Source organism: Hyperolius riggenbachi, chromosome 10 (genome assembly GCF_040937935.1).
Source record: "Hyperolius riggenbachi isolate aHypRig1 chromosome 10, aHypRig1.pri, whole genome shotgun sequence".
Classification (NCBI taxonomy): domain Eukaryota; kingdom Metazoa; phylum Chordata; class Amphibia; order Anura; family Hyperoliidae; genus Hyperolius; species Hyperolius riggenbachi.
In genome coordinates this window covers 119,628,233-119,650,304 of record NC_090655.1, presented here as the reverse complement: position 1 = coordinate 119,650,304, position 22,072 = coordinate 119,628,233, and the positions used below count along the sequence as shown (strand labels likewise).

The following is a 22,072-nucleotide window of genomic DNA, read 5'->3' as shown; positions in this document are numbered from 1 at the left end:
AGTTAATTAATAAGGGTTGTGTACTCCAAAGCTTAGTTACTACCTCACTATAAATAAATAAAACACAAGTCAGGCATGGTGCAAATACCCTATTTTCTGCCGTATAAGACTCTCTGGAATATATGATGCACCTAGGTTTAGAGGGCAAAAGCCAGGTTAAAAAAAAAAAAAAAAATTCTCCCCCAAATGGTGTCCTCCTGTGTCCCTTATAGGTCCTCAGGTGGCCCTTATGGTGCTTCATGTGTCCGACTGTGTGACAATTGAGTGTGCCCGCTCTCCAGCTCTCTCCCCCGTTTCTCTGCAACCCTCCCTTGCATCTTAGCTCCTCCTTGCAAGTGTAAAAGTGCATCGGGCAACTTGCTTTCCTACTCCATGCCTACGGGGATTGCCGACATCCGTCTCCTCCGCACAGCTGGCTCCAGTGAAAGGCTTGTACTGATGACTCGATCAGTATAAGCCTTTCACTAGGGCCAGCAGCGCGAACACGCTGAATCCAGCGCTGGAGACTTGGGCGCAGCAGCGCAGGAGACTTGGGCGCAGCCTGCGCCACCATAGGCCGTAATAGGAACTATGGCTATAGCAGGCAGAAGGAGCAACTTCAGCGCAGTTGCTTTCTAAAACATTAATTCGCTGGAAGCTGAATTATTTCATTCCCCCACTATCCATGGCGGCCTGGAGGGGGAATCGTAATTAACACGGCCCGGACTTGTGCGGCAGCAGGATCAGCCATATACCAGCTGTATCCTGCACCCAAGTCTCCAGCGCCGTTATCTCTCGTACGCCAGCAGCGTGGGGGAGACAGGTGTCTGCAATCCCCGCGGACATGGTGGATTAGGGAACCCAGCTGTCTGCAATAAAACAGGGGGAGCAGAAATGCAAGGGGGGGTTGCAGAGACACTTGTGAGAGAGCGAAGCATGCAGGGGAACAGGCACACACAGGAAGGGAATCACCGGCGGGGTGGCTGTTCATATCGGCTGGGGTTTGGAAGTCGGGGATTCCCTGCCTTTCCCACATAAAAATGCAGGGACTGAACTCCCCTTTGGGGGGAGAAAAAGTGCGTCTTGTGCGGTGGAAAATATGGTAATCGTCTAATTTCCACCGATCAGACGGGAAATAGCATCGTCTAGTCTTTTTTTTTTTTTTTTTTTATTTATTTATTTATTTTTATTCCAGAGTCCTTAGCCAAGAGTTGGTAAACTGGATAGATACTCTGTCCACAAGCTAAATACGTATTTCCAGGTCTCATGGTGGGGTAAACAGATGGTCACTGTTTTACTTGGTAATCAGGCAATGGAGGTTGTTTGTTTCTTGTCTGTTGTTGCACGGTTAACAGTATCATATTATATCTTGATTGATTTCAAATGTTATGGTCGCAACACTGTTTCCTGGTCTTTTCAGTGCTCATGGCAATGTTTGTGTTGAAGAGGTATGATACTGTAATTAGTCAGGGTAACACAAAATACAGCTATAAAATCAATATGTAATTTCCTGGCACTATCAACTGAGCAAATACAAAGCGGTGATAACAAAGCCAATTAACTAAACTGTTAGTTCTGTCTGAAAAAAAAAAAAAAAAAAAAAAAAAAAACAGAATGGGGAATAGAAATGAGAAAAAATATTTTTGCTATTTATTTGCATAAATGAGTCAATGAGTCACTAATGATTCAATGGATTTACGTGTTACCATGCGTAACGCACACGTGTGCTGCACCTTAACTGATAGCACCGCACATAGGGCTTGATTCACTAAACCGTGCTAACTCATAGCACGGCCGCACTAGTGTTTTTGCGTGTTTTCGTGCGCAATCACAAATTTTATATGCTCAATTGTGGCCGCAAATTCGCGATTGCGCATGCAAATTCACAATTGTATGCGAGAACGCACACCAAACGCTAGCTAACGCTAGGTTTAGTGAATCAAGCCCATAGTGTGAGCTGCTTATCATGTGCTGAGCAGTCATCTCTCCTTCAATTAGCCAGGTAACAACATATTCTGTATAACACTGGTTCCCTAACAACCGTTATCCTTTAAGTGGTTATCTGTGCCTGCACAATATAGAACGTACTGTAACTTATCTGGCTGAGGCTTGTTTCCAGTGGTTCAGACACTGTCTTTTCTCATATGCTTTAAAAGTAACTAAAGCAAAAGAAATAAAAACTTACCTGGGGCTTCTACCAGCCCCTTGCAGCTGTCCTGTGCCCGCATTGTCACTCTGCAATGTTCCTGTCACCCGCAGCACTCCTCTTTCACCTGGATGCGCCGCCCCGGTCCGTGTGCCTCCTGATTGCACTCCTGTGGACATAAGTGCTCTGCGCATGTGCAGTACAGGAAAATCTCTACTGTTCATGTGCAGAATGCTCCCGGCAAAGGGAGCGGGGCCATGCGGGCGCCAAGTCGCCAAGCCGAAAGAGGGGTGCTGTGGGTGACCGGAGCATCGCGGAGTGACAGCACGGGCACAGGGCGGCTGCAAGAGGCTGGTAGAAGCCCCAGGTAAGTTAAACTGTTTTTTTTTTTTCTTTTTCCATTTGCTTTAGTTTTGACAGTTGAGTTCCATTCTGGAAAAATGCAGCCAGTTGGGATTTTGCAATCTATCACCCTCCTCCCACAAGTGAAAGCAGATCCTATTTCTAATAATTGCATATACTGTACGCTTCCTGAGTTTAGCCAAGCCTGAGAATTGGACAGCAGAGGACCTATGCTTTCCTATGGGCCTGTTATGAAGGTCTGTTTTAATGTGTCCTGGGTCTGTCTTCTTTGTCAACAAGAAGTAGGTTCGGGCACCATCAGTCATTCAGCTCGTTTATTATATAAACATTACATGTGCAACACAGGACATCAGATACACATCACCTGTATGTCATGGCGATATCTGTGCAGGGTGGAGGTGGGTGTTCAGGGCTGCATAAGGGTCGGCGACGGCCGTTTCGCGTCCAACAGGACGCTTGGTCACGCTGCGTGCGCAGCGTGACCAAGCGTCCTGTTGGACGTGAAACGGATAGGGCCCGTACCTACTTCTTGTTGACAAAGGTCCTTTGATACCCTTCCTTCCTACATCTTGACACGGAGCACACGTCAGTGGCCAGTATTATCTACTTGTGCATTGGGACCCGCTGTGCGGGAAGCTTTGGCCCACACCATCTCTGTCCACAGATCCTCCTTGGAATTAAAGCAGTGCCACACTTACTTCTTCTCTTGGAACAGTACTGGGTCTGTCTTCTGCCTTATTGTAACAGACAAACCTGACAGATATATACATTTTGCCAGAGTAAGTGGGTTGCCTCACATCTGACATGCTACATGCTCTGTTCCTGAATTCTGTAGTCACTGCTGTGGACCCCAAAGTGATGCAGCATATCCAAACTTTTTTAATACGCTACCACTCCTGAAAGTGGGAACTCAGAATGCGGCCCAATAGTTGTTCCACTAAATCTCTTTAACATAAACCTCTTCACAACCAGATGACTGTAGTAGGAAAAGTCGTAGTGATTTTTGTGTATGGAAGACTGTTGCGTCAGTAATCCACAGAGCATTAGCTATTCTCTTGGGTATTGTTGCTACATTATTTTTGCTGCAGTTATCTTTGTATATAAGCCCTGGGTTTTATTTTTTGTTTTTAAGAATATTCGCTTTCAAATTTTATGCATTGCTTTTATGTCCAATAATTTTAAAGAAAAATAAAACTACAGGTGATTCACCATGAATTCTCAGAACTTCGCTGCTATAAATATAATTTAAAAAAAGGCTACTATTGTCATTTGATATGTAATTTACTAATATACTTCATGATGGACCATGTTGAGTTTCATCTATGAATGCACAATGAGCAGCTTATAATAACCACTCAAAAATCTACTTTCATCAGGTTTAATATACTGAAATGTAAAGGCTGAGTGCCGTCTGATAAAGGCTACTGTGCATTACAACTGTACTCTGTAACATGAAACCACAACCGAGCTTGCTCTATATAAATGCAATTTGAAATGGATGCATGTATATAGTGAAAGGCACGCTAAAAAAAATATTTTTTTTGTATTCATGCAGGCGCTTATGACAGATGAAACGATATCTAATGTGCCAATCCTCATCCTTGGTAATAAAATTGACAGACCTGAGGCAATCAGTGAGGAGAAGTTGAGAGAAATATTTGGACTGTATGGACAAACCACAGGAAAAGTAAGCACATATATTCAGCAAACCAGAGATGTTGAAATAAGAAGCTTTTATACTTACCTGGAGCTTCCTCCTGCCCCATGCCGGCGATGGGCTCTATCGCTGTCGTCCTGGGTTCCTCCGTTCCTCTGCTGTATCCCCCGGTATATATCTCAGTCGCGGCCAGTCGTGGTTCAACGAGCATGCTATGCAATGTGCCTCCGTAGCTTGTAGAATGTCCCCGGCCCAGACGGGTATGGGCACGCAGCCGAACCACACATGCACACCCCTGTCGTGCATTTGTGGTCTGTGCCCCCTTCTATGTGAGGGTGTCACGGAAGAAAACCACAAACATTCACAGATGAGATAATTAGTGTCTCAGCAGAGCTGATTAACTACCACTGTGGATTTCCACAAAATATGCACCGTTGGTGGTACTTGAGAACAGGGTTGGGAAGCCCTGTATTAGACATTGAGATTGGATGCAACTCGGCCTTAATGTTCAATTTTGGCCTACTTTGCGTTCTTCTAATTTGCATTCAATACCCCTTTACTAAAATATAAACAGTCTCCCTGCTTCCTGTGTCTTCTGAGGTCTCAGCTGCTAAAGTCGTTCAGCCAGTTCTGGGTGTTTCTCTCCATGCTTGATCTTCATCTTTATATAAGTGGTGGAGAGCAGGACTCAGATCAAGGCTTGATGAAGTTGCTGGAGGACTCAAATTGACAGTGATCAGTAGGGCTGCTCAAATCCGGATCCGGGAGATACCCGGACAGTTGCTATCCGGATATCTCCCAGTAAAGGTGGGCGGGGGGGGGGTCAATCTTACCTGTCTGACTTCTTCTTCATCTGTCCCTCGGCGCCTCCCACGATGCGCTCCACACGCGTCATGTGATTACAAACACTTCCTCCTTCAACCCGGAAGGAGGATGTTTGTAATCATGTGACCGCCACTTGGACCGCATCGTGGGAGGCGCCGAGGGACGGACCGAAGAAGACGTCAGACAGGTAAGATTGACCATCCCGCACAGGTAACTGGGAGATATCAGATCTGTTTCCCAGATCTGGATTTGAGCAGCCCTGGTGACCAGAGAGAGAAGCTAGTCAGCTGTTGGAGCCCATCTCCAGCACACTCCACTTGGTCGTGCTGATGGTAAAGGCTCCTAAAGGTTGTGAAAACTAATTAGGTTAGCATTGCTTTAAAGTTGTATTGTCCCTTAACCACTTGCCGACCGCCCACAGCCGATGGGCGGCGGCAAGGGCTGGGCCCAAATGACCGCAATACGGCCATCGGCGGTGGCGGGCATGGATATGCGGCGATCGCGTCATTCATGATCTGATCATCTGCCGGCGACAGGCTCTACCCTCCTCGCGCTGTAACCCGCCGTTCGGAAGCGCCGGCGGGTTACTAGCTGCCCGATCGCCGCTACAAAGTATATAATACACTTTGTAATGTATACAAAGTGTATTATACAGGCTGCCTCCTGCCCTGGTGGTCCCAGTGTCCGAGGGACCACCAGCGCAGGCTGCAGCCAGCACGGTAAGCACCCAAGCACACTGATCTCCTCTTCCCCCCCCCCCCCTGCACCCTGATTGCCCACAGCACCCCTCAGACCCCCCCCCTGCCCACCCCCCAGACCACTGTTTGCACCCAATCACCCCCCTAATCACCCATCAATCACTCCCTGTCACTATCTGTCAACACTATTTTTTTTGTATGCCCTAAACTACCCCCTGCTCCCTCCTGATCACCCCCCTCCCCCACTGTGTACTGTATGCCTCTATCCCCCTGTAATAACCCACTGATCACCTGTCAATCACCCATCAATCACCCTCTGTCACTGCCACCCATCAATCAGCCCCTAACCTGCCCCTTGCAGGGGATCTGATCACCCACCCACACAATCAGATCGCCCGCAGAACCGACATCAGATCACCCCAAAGTGCATTGTTTACATCTGTTCTCTCCTCTAAACACCCACTAATTACTCATCAATCACCCAGCAATCACACCCTATCACCACCTGTCACCCATCTGATTAGACCCTAATCTGCCCCTTGCGGGCACCCAATCACCCGCCCACACGCTCAGATTGCCCTCAGACCCCCCCCCCCCCTTATAAATTCGCCAGTGCATTATTTACATCTGTTCTTCCCTGTAATAACCCACTGTTCACCTGTCAATCACCCATCAATAACTCCCTGTCGCTGCCACCCATCAATCAGCCCCTAACCTGCCCCTTGCGGGCAATCTGATCACCCACCCACACCATCAGATCGCCCGCAGAACCAACGTCAGATCAGCTCCCAAGTGCATTGTTTACATCTGTTCTCTCCTCTAAACACCCACTAATTACCCATCAATCACCCCGTCACCACCTGTCACTGCTACCCATCAGATCAGACCTCTATCTGCCCCTAGGGTACCCAATCACCCGCCCACACCCTCAGAACGACCTCAGACCCCCCCCAGAGATCTCTCTCCCCCCCCCACTTTGTGTACTGTATACATCTATTCTCCACTGTAATCACCTGTCATTCACCCGTCAATCACCACCTGTCACTGCCACTTATCAGATCAGACCCTAACCTGCCTCTTACGGGCATCTGATCACCCTCCCACACCATCAGATTGCCCCAGACCTACCCTCAGATCACCTCCATAGTGCATTGTTTACATCTGTTCTGCCATCTAATCACCCCCTGTCACCACCTGTCACTGCTACCCATCAGATTAGACCCCTATCTGCCCCTAGGGCACCCAATCACCCGCCCACACCCTCAGACCCCAGCGCTGATCACCTCGCCAGTGCATTGCTTGCATCTATTCCCCCCTCTAATCACACCTTGAGACACCCATCAATCACCTCCTGTCACCACCTGTCACCCCCTAGCACACCTACCCATCAAATCAGGCCCTAATTTGCCCCGTGTGGGCTCCTGATCACTTGGCCAAACCCTCAGATCCCCCTCAGACCCCCTTCCGATCACCTCCCCAGTGCATTGATTGCATCTATTTTCCCCTTTAACCACCCCCTGAGACAACCATCAATCACCTCCTGTCACCCCCCCCCCCCCCCCCCAGCACTCCTATCCATCAGATCAGGCCCAATACAACCTATCATCTAAGAGGCCACCCTGCTTATGACCGTTTCCACAAAATTCGCCCCCTCCTAGAAGACACCCCAAGGTATTCTGTTAGGTGTATGACGAGTTCATAGAAGATTTTATTTTTGTCAAAAGTTAGCGGAAATGGATTTTTATTGTTTTTTTCACAAAGTGTCATTTTTCAATAACTTGTGACAAAAAAATAAAATCTTCCATGAACTCACCATACACCTAACTGAATACCTTGGGGTTTCTTCTTTCTAAAATGGGGTCACTTGTGGGGTTCCTATACTGCCCTGGCATTTTATGGGCCCTAAACCGTGAGGCGTAGTCTAGACTCTAGAACAGTGATTCTCAACTTTTTTAAACCAATTACCCCTTATTCCTACTCCATCTTTGCTAAGTACCCCCCCGGGAAGCATACACACACACACGCGTGCGCTTGGGAGAATGAGGGTGCTGGGTGAGGCTGGCACAGGGTGATAGGTGGTGAGGGTGCTGGGTGAGGCTGGCATAGGGTGATAGGTGGTGAGGGTGCTGGGTGAGGCTGGCACAGGGTGATAGGTGGTGAGGGTGCTGGCTGAGGCTGGCACAGGGTGATAGGTGGTGAGGGACAGGGAGGGTGCTGGGTGAGGCTGGCACAGGGTGATAGGTGGTGAGGGTGCTGGCTGAAGCTGGCACAGGGTGATAGGTGGTGAGGGTGCTGGCTGAGGCTGGCACAGGGTGATAGGTGGTGAGGGACAGGGAGGGTGCTGGGTGAGGCTGGCATAGGGTGATAGGTGGTGAGGGAGCTAGCTGAGGCTGGCACAGGATGATAGGTGGTGAGGGTGCTGGCTGAGGCTGGCATAGGGTGATAGGTGGTGAGGGAGCTAGCTGAGGCTGGCACAAGGTGATAGGTGGTGAGGGTGCTGGCTGAGGCTGGCACAGGGTGATAGGTGGTGATGGTGCTGGCTGAGGCTGGCACAGGGTGATAGGCGGTGATGGTGCTGGCTGAGGCTGGCACAGGGTGATAGGTGGTGAGGAACAGGTAAGGGTGCTGGCTGAGGCTGGCACAGGGTAATAGGTGGTGAGAGACAGGTAAGGGTGCTGGCTGAGGCTGGCATAGGGTGATAGGTGGTAAGGGACAGGTGAGGGTGCTAGCTGAGGCTGGCACAGGGTGATAGGTGGTGAGGGACAGGTGAGGGTGCTGGCTGAGGCTGGCACAGGGTGATAGGTGGTGAGGGTGCTAGCTGAGGCTGGCACAGGGTGATAGGTGGTGGACAGGTGAGGGTGCTGGCTGAGGCTGGCATAGGGTGATAGGTGGTGAGGGACAGGTGAGGGTGCTGGGTGAGGCTGGCATAGGGTGATAGGTGGTGAGGGTGCTGGCTGAGGCTGACACAGGGTGATAGGTGGTGAGGGTGCTGGCTGAGGCTGGCATAGGGTGATAGGTGGTGAGGGAGCTAGCTGAGGCTGGCACAAGGTGATAGGTGATAGGTGGTGAGGGTGCTGGTTGAGGCTGGCACAGGGTGATAGGTGGTGAGGGTGCTGGCTGAGGCTGGCACAGGGTGATAGGTGGTGAGGGTGCTGGGTGAGGCTGGCACGGTGATAGGTGGTGAGGGTGCTGGCTGAGGCTGGCACAGGGTGATAGGTGGTGAGGGACAGGTAAGGGTGCTAGCTGAGGCATCCTGTGACAAAAAATAAAATCTTCTATGAACTCACCATACTCCTAACAGAATACCTTGGGGTGTCTTCTTTCTAAAATGGGGTCATTTGTGGGGTTCCTATTCTGCCCTGGCATTTTAGGGGCCCTAAACCGTGAGGAGTAGTCTTGAAACCAAATGTCGCAAAATGACCTGTGAAATACTAAAGGTACTCATTGGACTTTGGGCCCCTTAGGGCCCTTTCACACCAGAGGGATTTTTCGGCGTTTTAACGCCACGGCTGAAGTTGGCGTTTTGCTAGGTAAAAGAAAGTCCATAGACTTTCATTTTACCTTTCACATCTAACTCGGCGTTTTGAAGCGTTGCGTTTCAACGCTCCCAGGAGCTTTTTCAGGGCTGTTAACAGCCAAAGTTGGCTGTTGGCGTTTCAATGATAGTCAATGTAAAACGCCAACTTCAGCGTTTTCAAAGCCTTTTCAAAGCGTTTTACAGCTATCTTGTTCACTTATTTTTATAGAAGAAAAAAAAAAGGACGTTTTCATATGGGCTGTAAAACTCTTTCAAAAGGCTTTGAAAACGCTATGTATTGGCGTTAAGCAAAAGGCTGACTTTCAGCCTTTTCTACCGCAGCCTCTAGTGTGAAAGAGCCCTTAGCGCACTTAGGGTGCAAAAAAGTGCCGCACATGTGCTATCGCCGTACTCTCTATCTCTGTAAATGGACAATTGTGTGTAAAAAAAAAAAAAAAAAAAATTGTCATTTACAGAGATATTTCTCCCACCCAGCATGGGTATGTGTAAAAATACACCCCAAAACACAATATACTACTTCTCCTGAGTACAGCAATACCACATGTGTGGCACTTTTTTGCAGCCTAACTGCGCTAAGGGGCCCAAAGCCCAATGAGCACCTTTAGGCTTTACAGGGGTGCTTAGGCACCCCCTAAAATGCCAGGACAGTAAACACACCCCACAAATGACCCCATTTTGGAAAGTAGACCCTTCATGGTATTCAGAGAGGAGCATGGTGAGTCCGTGGCAGATTTCATTTTTTTTTTTTTTTTTTTTGTCGCAAGTTAGAAGAAATGAAAACTTTTTTTTTTTTTTGTCACAAAGTGTCATTTTCCGCTAACTTGTGACAAAAAATAAAATCTTCTGTGAACTCACCATGCCTCTCAGTGAATACCTTGGGATGTCTTCTTTCCAAAATGGGGTCATTTGGGGGTTATTTATACTATCCTGGAATTTTAGCGCCTCATGAAACATGACGGGGTCAGAAAAGTCAGAGATGCTTCAAAATGGGAAAATTCACTTTTGGCACCATAGTTTGTAAACGCTATAACTTTTACCCAAACCAATAAATATACACTGAATGGATTTTTTTTTTTATCAAAGACATGTAGCACAATAAATTTGGACAAAAATGTATACAGAAATTTTACTTTATTTGATAAATGTCAGCACAAAGTAAAAAAAAATCGTTTTTCTGACAAAATTCATGTCTTTTTGATGAATATAATAAAAACTAAAACTCGCAGCAGCAATCAAATAGCACCAAAAGAAAGCTGTATTAGTGACAAGAAAAGGGGGTAAAATTAATTTAGGTGGTAGGTTGTATGACCGAGCAATAAACCGTGAAAGCTGCAGTGGTCTGAATGGAGAAAAAGGCTCTGGTCCTTAAGGGCTCGTTTCCACTAGGGCGAATCCGCATGCGGGCACTGCATGCGGATTCGCATAGTTAATGTTAGTGGATGGGGCTGTTTCCACCTGTGCGGCGTGCGGGAGCGATTTGGCGGCGGGCCAAATCTGCACGGCGGGACCCACAGTTTTCGCCTGCGTCGGGAATCCGTGCGAATCGCCGCTAATGTATTTAATAGTAAAAACGCATGCGTTTGTTACATGCGTTTTTACCCGCAATTTCGCGTGCGATTTCGCACCCTTCTCAATGTTATTTTGCCCTGGCAGTGTCATGGTTAATTTCGCATGGCACCCTGCCATGCGAAATCGCGGGTAAAACGCATGCGGAAACGCACCCGCATGCGTTTTTACAAGCGTCGGAATGCCGGCGAAATCGCGTCGCACTAGTGGAAACGGGCCCTAAGGGGCGAAAAGACTGTGGTCCTCAAGTGGTTAAAGAGGAGCTGTCAGCCATACTATCTCAGGAAAAAAATATAGTAAATACTTGCTCTACTTACATAACACATGTATTGTACTGTCAATGTTATGATTCCTGTGAATTTTTTAAAGGAAAAGTAGAGAATCCTATTCTAGACAGTTTCCATATTTACTGTGGCTATTTTGAAGTCAGTCGTGATGTAAAATCCGCCCTTAGTCTCCTCTGCCCGATTTGCCTGCCCTTCACTATAGAAAGTGCATTGTTTCAGCCTGAGAAATTTTGGCCAATCAAGAGAGGAACAGAGGTGTGGTAGGGGAATACAGGAGGGCAAGAGGTTTCAGCCAATCAGGCTGCATTAGTTAAAGCCAATGGGTACCGCTGTAAAAATAAAAAAAGTCAGATACTCACCTAAGGAGAGGGAAGGCTCGGTCCTAATGAGCATTCCCTCTCCTCTCCTGGTGCCATCGGTGCTGCGCTGGCTCCCCTGTTTGCGTCCAGCGCCGCAGGGACTTCGGAGGTCTTCGGGAGCACTCGGGCCTCTGAAGACGGGCCGCTCCATACTACGCACGCGCGATTGCGACATAGAGGGCACTCGCGCATGCGTAGTATGGAGCGCCCCGTCTTCGGGAGCCCGAGTGCTCCCGAAGGTTTCTGAAACTTCCCTTCGGCGGCGGAAGTGGCAGTATTTGACCGAACTGGTCGAATACTGCTACGGGGGATCCTGCGCGGGACTGGGCACCAGGAGAGGGAAGGCTCATTAGCCTTCCCTCTCCTTAGGTGAGTAATTGACTTTTTTTATTTTTAAAGTGGTACACATTCACTTCAAGTTTAAGGGGAAGTAGAGAAGCAAAAAAAAAGACAACCCAGCATGCCCTGCAACTTCTCTTTTGTGTACCAAATTTTCTGTGTACCAAATAAGTCATGTAAACCGGGGAATGATAATTTTATCAACAAGAAAAGTAATAGTGATTTTAACTTTTGGATTGCCTGATTAGCATCCTTATTACTTGTTTACCAGATAAAAATAAATAATTGATTTTTTTATTTTATGCCCAAAAGTTACTCTTTAAAGGGAACCAGAGATGAACGTTTCACACAAAATAAACATATCAGTCGATAGCTTGTAAAGAATAAATGCTCTACCTGATAATTTTGCCGCTCTGGTGTGCCTTTTTGAGTGTTTTTTATCCATTATTGCTCCAGGAAATATCCAATATGGCCGCCGGCTCATATCTCTTCTGCTTCCAGGTTATAAACTGTCCTGGATGTGCTGTCTAGGCTATATGAGACTATGCTGCTATCTAGGCTAAATGCAGCCTTTCATCTATGTGCTTTCATTTTGTATTATGTGCTGTAGGAAGTCTCTCTCATAGGAATGAAACTGCAGTCATCATCAGTATCTATGCAGACAGAGTGCACACAGAGCACACAGGGATCATATTACAGCCACAGAGCTTCTCTGTCAGCAAGAGCAGCCCCTCCCAGTCATCACAGCTCTCAGTATGCAAAGCAGAAGATCTAAGCCAGGCCCCTCCTTGAAGGCTTGTGCTTGAAAAAACTTCACAGAAGAGTGACTCAGCTATAATGATTCCAGGTCAAACCTCGACTGAATAGTCGGTGGATTCTTATCACAGCTGCTAATAGACTAATTAAGCAGATAACCATGAAACTAAAAGCAGGGTAGGTGTTTACTGTCATGTTCCCACTGATAAATGTAATAAAATACATGAGGGTGCTTCATCTCTGGTTCTCTTTAACCATTTCAGCCCGCGGGGATTTTTCACCTTATGCTTTAGAGCAATTTTCACCTCCCATTCATTCGCTAATAACTTTATCACTACTAAACACAATTTATTGATCTATATCTTGTTTTTTTCTGACACTAATTAGGCTTTCTTTGGGTGGTACATTTTGCTAAGAATTATTTGTTTATAAATGCATTTTAACAGGATTAATAAGAAAAAAAAATGGAAAAAAATTCATTATTTCTCAGTTTTCGTCCATTATAGCTTTAACCTGCCTGGCGTTCTATTAACCACTTGAGGACCTAGGGCTTTCTACCCCTTAAGGACCGGCCACTTTTTTTCCATTCAGACCACTGCAGCTTTCACGGTTTATTGCTCGCTCATACAACCTACCACCTAAATGAATTTTGGCTCCTTTTCTTGTCACTAATAAAGCTTTCTTTTGGTGCTATTTGATTGCTCCTGCGATTTTTACTTTTTATTATATTCATCAAAAAAGACATGAATTTTGGCAAAAAAATGATTTTTTTTAACTTTCTGTGCTGACATTTTTCAAATAAAGTAAAATTTCTGTATACATGCAGCGCGAAAAATGTGGACAAACATGTTTTTGATTAAAAAAAACCCATTCAGTGTATATTTATTGGTTTGGGTAAAAGTTATAGCGTTTACAAACTATGGTGCAAAAAGTGAATTTTCTCATTTTCAAGCATCTATGACTTTTCTGACCCCTGTCATGTTTCATGAGGGGCTAGAATTCCAGGATAGTATAAATACCCCCCAAATGACCCCATTTTGGAAAGAAGACATCCCAAAGTATTCACTGAGAGGCATAGTGAGTTCATAGAAGATATTATTTTTGTCACAAGTAAGCGGAAAATGACACTTTGTGAGGGAAAAAAAAAAAAAAAAAGTTTCCATTTCTTCTAACTTGCGACAAAAAAAATGAAATCTGCCACGGACTCACCATGCCCCTCTCTGAATACCTTGAAGGGTCTACTTTCCAAAATGGGGTCATTTGTGGGGTGTGTTTACTGTCCTGACATTTTGGGGGGTGCTAAATTGTAAGCACCCCTGTAAAGCCTAAAGGTGCTCATTGGCCTTTGGACCCCTTAGCGCAGTTAGGCTGCAAAAAAGTGCCACACATGTGGTATTGCCGTACTCAGGAGAAGTAGTATAATGTGTTTTGGGGTGTATTTTTACACATACCCATGCTGGGTGGGAGAAATATCTCTGTAAATGACAATTTGTTAATTTTTTTTACACACAATTGTCCATTTACAGAGAGATTTCTCCCACTCAGCATGGGTATGTGTAAAAATACACCCCAAAACACATTATACTACTTCTCCTGAGTACGGTGGTACCACATGTGTGGCACTTTTTTACACCCTAAGTACGCTAAGGGGCCCAAAGTCCAATGAGTACCTTTAGGATTTCACAGGTCATTTTGAGAAATTTCGTTTCAAGACTATTCCTCACGGTTTAGGGCCCCTAAAATGCCAGGGCAGTATAGGAACCCCACAAATGACCCCATTTTAGAAAGAAGACACCCCAAGGTATTCCGTTAGGAGTATGGTGAGTTCATAGAAGATTTTATTTTTTGTCAAAAGTTAGCGGAAAGTGACACTTTGTGAAAAAACACAATTAAAATCAATTTCCGCTAACTTGTGACAAAAAATAAAATCTTCTATGAACTCGCCATACTCCTAACGGAATACCTTGGGGTGTCTTCTTTCTAGAATGGGGTCATTTGTGGGGTTCCTATACTGCCCTGGCATTTTAGGGGCCCTAAACCGTGAGGAGTAGTCTTGAAACGAAATTTCTCAAAATGACCTGTGAAATCCTAAAGGTACTCATTGGACTTTGGGCCCCTTAGCGTACTTAGGGTGTAAAAAAGTGCCACACATGTGGTACCACCGTACTCAGGAGAAGTAGTATAATGTGTTTTGGGGTGTATTTTTACACATACCCATGCTAAGTGGGAGAAATATCTCTGTAAATGACAATTGTTTGATGTTTTTTACACACAATTGTCCATTTACAGCGGTATTTCTCCCACCCAGCATGGGTATGTGTAAAAATACACCCCAAAACACATTGTACTACTTCTCCCGAGTACGGCGATACCACGTGTGGCACTTTTTTGCACCCTAACTGCGCTAAGGGGCCCAAAGTCCAATGAGTACCTTTAGGATTTCACAGGTCATTTTTGTTTCAAGACTACTCCTCATGGTTTAGGGCCCCTAAAATGCCAGGGCAGTATAGGAACCCCACTAATGACCCCATTTTAGAAAGAAGACACCCCAAGGTATTCCGTTAGGAGTATGGTGAGTTCATAGAAGTTTTTATTTTTTTGTCACAAGTTAGCGGAAATTGATATTAATTGTTTTTTTTCACAAAGTGTCATTTTCCGCTAACTTGGGACAAAAAATAAAATCTTCTATGAACTCACCATACTCCTAACGGAATACCTTTGGGTGTCTTCTTTCTAGAATGGGGTCATTTGTGGGGTTCCTATACTGCCCTGGCATTTTAGGGGCCCTAAACCGTGAGGAGTAGTCTTAAAACCAAATGTTGCAAAATGACCTGTGAAATCCTAAAGGTACTCATTGGACTTTGGGCCCCTTAGCGTACTTGGGGTGTAAAAAAAGTGCCACACATGTGGTACCACCGTACTCAGGAGAAGTAGTAGAATGTGTTTTGGGGTGTATTTTTACACATACCCATGCTAAGTGGGAGAAATATCTGTGTAAATGACAATTGTTTGATGTTTTTTACACACAATTGTCCATTTACATAGAAATTTCTCAAACCCAGCATGGGTATGTGTAAAAAGACACCCCAAAACACATTATACTACTTTTCCTGAGTACGGCGGTACCACATGTGTGACACTTTTTTGCAGCCTAGGTGCGCTAAAGGGCCCAACGTCCTATTCACAGGTCATTTTGAGGCATTTGTTTTCTAGACTACTCCTCGCGGTTTAGGGCCCCTAAAATGCCAGGGCAGTATAGGAACCCCACAAGTGACCCCATTTTAGAAAGAAGACACCCAAAGGTATTCCGTTAGGTGTATGGCGAGTTCATAGAAGATTTTATTTTTTGTCACAAGTTGGTGAAAAAATGACACTTTGTGAAAAAAACCCAATAAAAATCAATTTCCGCTAACTTTTGACAGAAAATAAAATCTTCTATGAACTCGTCATACACCTAACAGAATACCTTGGGGTGTCTTTTTTTCTAAAATGGGGTCACTTGTGGGGTTCCTATACCGCCCTGGCATTTTACGGGCCCAAAACCGTGAGTAGTCTGGAAACCAAATGTCTCAAAATGACTGTTCAGGGGTATAAGCATCTGCAAATTTTGATGACAGGTGGTCTATGAGGGGGCGAATTTTGTGGAACCGGTCATAAGCAGGGTGGCCTTTTAAATGACAGGTTGTATTGGGCCTGATCTGATGGATAGGAGTGCTAGGGGGGTGACAGGAGGTGATTGATGGGTGTCTCAGGGGGTGGTTAGAGGGGAAAATAGATCTAATCAATGCACTGGGGAGGTGATCGGAAGGGGGTCTGAGGGGGATCTGAGGGTTTGGCCGAGTGATCAGGAGCCCACACGGGGCAAATTAGGGCCTGATCTGATGGGTAGGTGTGCTAGGGGGTGACAGGAGGTGATTGATGGGTGTCTCAAGGTGTGATTAGAGGGGGGAATAGATGCAAGCAATGCACTGGCGAGGTGATCAGGGCTGGGGTCTGAGAGCATTCTGAGGGTGTGGGCGGGTGATTGAGTGCCCTAGGGGCAGATAGGGGTCTAATCTGATAGGTAGCAGTGACAGGGGGTGATTGATGGGTAATTAGTGGGTGTTTAGGGTAGAGAACAGATGTAAACACTGCACTTGGGAGGTGATCGGACGTCGGATCTGCGGGCGATCTATTGGTGTGGGTGGGTGATCAGATTGCCCGCAAGGGGCAGGTTAGGGGCTGATTGATGGGTGGCAGTGACAGGGGGTGATTGATGGGTGGCAGTGACAGGGGGTGATTGATGGGTGATTGACAGGTAATCAGTGGGTTATTACAGGGGAGAACAGATGTAAATATTGCACTGGCGAATTGATAAGGGGGGTCTGAGGGCAATCTGAGCGTGTAAGCGGGTGATTGGGTTCCCGCAAGGGGCAGATTAGGGTCTGATCTGATGGGTAATAGTGACAGGTGGTGATAGGGGGTGATTGATGGGTAATTAGTGGGTGTTTAGAGGAGAGAATAGATGTAAACGCTGCGCTTGGGTGGTGATCTGATGTCTGATCTGCGGGCGATCTATTGGTGTGGGTGGGTGATCAGATTGCCCGCAAGGGGCAAGTTAGGGGCTGATTGATGGGTGGCAGTGACAGGGGGTGATTGATGGGTGATTGACAGGTGATTGACAGGTGATCAGGGGGGATAGATGCATACAGTACATGGGGTGGGGGGGTCTGGGGGGGGGTCTGGGGAGAATCTGAGGGGTGGGGGGGTGATCAGGAGGGGGCAGGGGGGGGGGATAAAAAAAAATAGCGTTGACAGATAGTGACAGGGAGTGATTGATGGGTGATTAGGGGGGTAATTGGGTGCAAACAGGGGTCTGGGGGGTGGGCAGGGGGGGTCTGATGGGTGCTGTGGGCGATCTGGGGCAGGGGGGGGGGAAATCAGTGTGCTTGGTGCAGACTAGGGTGGCTGCAGCCTGCCCTGGTGGTCCCTTGGACACTGGGACCACCAGGGCAGGAGGCAGCCTGTATAATACACTTTGTAAACATTACAAAGTGTATTATACACTTTGTATGCGGCGATCGTCGGGTTAACATCCCGCCGGCGCTTCCGTATGGCCGGCGGGATGTTGCGGCGGGTGAGCGGCGCCAGGCGGAGGCGGAGGATCGCGTCACTGATGACGCGATCACTCCGCCCATGCCCCTACAAGGACCGCCGCCAATTGTCAATACGGCGGTCCTTGCGGGGTCCACTTCCCGGCCGCCAATTGTATATACGGCGGTCGGGAAGTGGTTAATATCGCCAGGCTGGCGACCGGACGTTTTTTTTCTTTTTAATAAAAAAAAAACTATTTCATGCAGCCAACTGAAAGTTGCATGAAAGCCCACTAGAGGGCGCTCCTAATGCGATCAGAAGTAACGAGAAGGGCCGTGATGAGCGGCCCTTCTTGTTTTGCTTTCCTCGAGCGGAGTGACGTCAGCCGACGTCCTGACGTCAGCCGCTCCGATTCAGCCCTTAGTGCTGGCCGGAACTGTTTGGTCCGGCTGCGCTGGGCTCGGGCGGCTGGGGGGGGACGCTCTTTCGCCGCTGCACGCGGCGCATCGCCGCGGTGCGGCGGCAATCAGGTAGCACACGCTGCTGGCAAAGTGCCGGCTGCGTGTGCTCCTTTTTATTTTGTGAAAATCGTCCCAGCAGGGCCTGAGCGGCACCCTCCGGCGTCTCTGGACGAGCTCACCTCATCCAGAACGCTAAGGAGGTTAAAATAATCCACGCTACCATAATTAAAACCTATGTATTTTATTTGCCCGTTTGTCTCGGTTATAACACCATTTAAAATATTGTCCCTATCACAATGTATGGCGGCAATATTTTATTTGGAAATAAAGGTGCATTTTTCCCATTTGGCATCCATCACTGTTTACAAGCTTATAATTTAAAAAATGTTTGTAGTATACCCCCTTCAAATTCATATTTAAAAAGTTCAGACCCTTAGGTAACTATTTGTTTTTTTTTTTTTTGTTTGTTTTTTAATTGTAATTTTTTTTTCCCATTAAAATTTTTTATTTGGGTAATATTTTGGTGTGGGAAATAAACAGTTACTTTTTAATGTTATTATATGTGTCAATTGTAATGTAGAAAAATATGTAGATGTAGTTTTACTATTTGGCCACAAGATGGCCACCTTGAGTTTTTTCCTTACTCCTTGTGCTTCTCGCTAACCGGAAGCACAAGGGGGACAAGGGAAATTTTTTTTGCAGAAAGACTGAAGCCTCTAGTTAGAGCGCTTCGGTTTTTCTGCTGGGGACACGGATCGGTGATCGGGAACCATGTTCCCGTTCACTGATCCCAGGGCTACCTGGGGACAGCACGGGGGCGCGCCCGCACGCCAAAGTGAGCCAGCAGAGCAGCCGCCCAGACGCAAGGATCACGTCCGGACGGCAGAAATGGTTAAGGTACGTACACACGTCCTAATTTGTCGCCCGTGTGAACGACAAGATGGACATGTGTACGCGCAGTCGAGCGACTTATAACAGCCAGTTTGCCCGATCTATTTAGCAGATCAGTTGAACCAACTGTCGTTTAGTTGACTGTCAGGTCCCTACGTCTGTACAAACGACTCCAAGTCGTTTGTCCAACTAATAGATGTTCAAACATACAGTCGTTTGATCAGTCGTTTAATGTAGTCCATTGTTCTATCCAAGTTGGTTCAACGACATGTAAATTAGGATATCCGCCGCTTTGTTGGTCAGGGTGTACAGGACGTTTGAGTGACTTGTTGTTTTGCACTTCGTCGTTTAAACGACAATCAAGCGTAAAGTTGGACGTGTGTAGGCATCTTTAGGGCTCGATCCCACTATCGCGAATCTGCATGCGTCCAACGCATGCAGATCCGCACATGTAATGCAAGTGGATGGGCCTGTTTCCACTGTAGCGTTGTTGAGGTGCGTTTTTTTCAGCGTGAAAAAAACGCACAAAAGAGCCAACGATTTCGCCTGCGTCGGGAATCCGTGCGAATTGCCGCTAATGTATTTAATAGTAAAAACGCATGCGTTTGTTACATGCGTTTTTACCCGCGATTTCGCACCTTTTCAATTTTATTTAGCCCTGGCAGTGTCATGGTTAATTTCGCATGGCACCCTGCCATGCGAAATCGCGGGTAAAAACGCATGCGGAAACTCATCCGCATGCGTTTTTACAAGCGTCGGAATGCGGCCGAAATCGCGTCGCAACAGTGGTAACGAGCCCTTACTGTTTCAAGGCTAATTATGTTTTTTTTTTTAATTATTTTACCTGCAGGGAAATGTGCCACTGAAGGATCTTAATGCTCGACCCATGGAAGTGTTCATGTGCAGTGTGCTCAAGAGGCAAGGCTATGGCGAAGGCTTCCGTTGGCTTTCACAATACATTGACTGAAACTTTATCCTTTCCAACTCCTCCCTTTTGGATTGACAAAACAACAACAAAACAGATTATACAGAGTTCAACTCCTCCGGACTTGATCCAGATGGACTTCTCTCTCATTGTGGGGCAGGCTCACATAGGCAGTGATTAACACATGCAGCAACCAGGAGTCTTGTGGGACATCCCCATCAAGAGTTAATTTCCATGGAAATCAATTCTATTTTTTAAAGAAAGTGTCAACGTTTAACAGTGTCCCCTTCTCCTTTTATTTCTTTCATTTTTTTTTTATCAGCTTGTTTTGTCCGGAGTTTATATTAGGCTTTTTTTTTAACTATTTAATGGTATTTACATATATCACTAAATACTGATCCACACATTATGACATTAGAAGTCCACAATAAACATAGTTTTGGGCTGGCCTGCTCTGTAACGATGATTTTGCTATGGAAACATAGCTGATGTGTTAATGGGGATGATTTTTGCCTTGTTGGGGTTTGGCATTTCGTGCTTCTCTTGCTTTTTCACCTTGAAGTGGAAGTAGCAAGAGTAGTATTTGCCCAATCAGACCCAGTTTAAATGTTGCTATGTATCTGCTCAACACTATCCTTCACCTGTCAGAAATCAAAGCTTGGTAGGAGAAGGGTACATTTTTGAGCTTTTACAACACCGCAAAGAGATTGGCTGCTTTGTGCTACTGCAACCAATTAGGTGTCATCACTCAGCAGGTAGATGTGTTGTCAAACTCATGGAAGCTGATCACTTAATGCTGGTTGTTATTGCATTGTGATTACTGCATGATTGCCCTGTGTGCCATTTGTTAAATTAAACTTTCACTTTAAAGTGGTGAAGGGCTCTCTGGGCAGTAAAGTATATTTCTGTGTGCACTCCTTTTTTTTGGAACAGAGTGTATCAGAAATCATTAGTACATTAAAACACAAAGAATATGACGAGACTCAATTTATTTCATATTTTCCTAATTTACTCGTATAGTCGGTTTTTAAAAACCACTGGATTCTGCAGTCCCATTTGCAACTATCTAGAATTTGCAATAAAGTATGTAATATTTTGTGGAGTAGTTTTTAATACCTTTCTTGTGGTGACTTGATTTGTTTGAAGGTCTATAACACTAAAGGCATATTGAATGTAGACAGTAACGTTAGACAAGTCAATGGAACTGGTGGTCCAGTGTTACAGAATGTCCTGCCAGTTCTTGATTATAATATGACTTTCTGGTAATGCCCTGTCTTAGAAGTGAATTTATATTGAAAGAAAAATGTATGCTTACTACCTTACCCTGCATGTTTTAAAAACAAGTCTTGAAAGTTTAAGTGAAACATGAAGCAGGAGAACATGAAGGTGCTATGGTTTTCTTGCTAAAAATGCTACCTCAATGGCTGTTGCACTTATCCTTTGCTTTTAATACTTAAAAGTCAGTAATCTTGAACAAAGCATACTAATCAGTCGTCCTGATTTCTCTGTGTGCCTGCTTATGGCAAGCATGGCTCTACTGAGGCCAAAAGACCAGCACCACAGCCATGTAGTAACCTTTGATAGGTCAGCCAGACAACAGGGAGGGGAGCAGGCTGCGGACTCCCACTATATGATGGAAGCTCTATCTCTATCTAGTTTTTGGGCTTTCAGGATTAATACACATCCTCCTCCACTTCCCCCCATTGCCTTTTTTCTTCCTAAGGACTGTCCACTTTCTGGTCTCTGCATTTATGCATGGGCCACAGTGTATGATGTGGAACCTTCACAAACTGTTAAGTTTGAAGATCCCGGAATTCAGAGTGTGAAAATAGAAGTTTTAATTTCCTCACTGAAAGTGAGTAGAAGGAATCTGGCTTCTTGTTTTCTCACACTTTATTCAGACATTGAATTGCAGTTACTGACGCCTCAAACACGCATACGAGGACTGTCGGGACTTGGTTGACAGTTCAAGACGTGCTTTGTACAGATGCGTTACTAACCTGTTGGCTAGTAACACATTTTGTTGTTCTGACGGGAGCCCAAGGATCAGTGTATGGCACAGAACTGGAGGGGAACAAGAACAATGGCTTTGGGCTGGATTCTTGGCAGAGCTCGGCTTTAACAACTGTTTTTAGGGCATGAGTCAAACTTCAGAGGTGGGGAGCCTGGTGTTAACACTGCAAGAAAGGCAGCAAATTCAATTTCTATA

At 46.1% G+C, this 22,072-nt stretch overlaps 1 protein-coding gene across 1 annotated transcript in view; it reads left to right on the top strand.

Annotated features, from left to right (window-relative positions):
- LOC137535914 (small COPII coat GTPase SAR1A) overlaps window positions 1-20,840 on the top strand; it is a 45,963-nt gene extending 25,123 nt beyond the window's left edge. Inside the window, exons 6-7 of the mRNA XM_068257791.1 lie at window positions 4,044-4,175; window positions 19,789-20,840. Of these exons, the coding sequence (XP_068113892.1) occupies window positions 4,044-4,175; window positions 19,789-19,905 (249 nt within the window). The 3' untranslated portion in view covers window positions 19,906-20,840. The remainder of the gene's footprint in view (window positions 1-4,043; window positions 4,176-19,788) is intronic.
- Window positions 20,841-22,072: the final 1,232 nt, after the last annotated feature.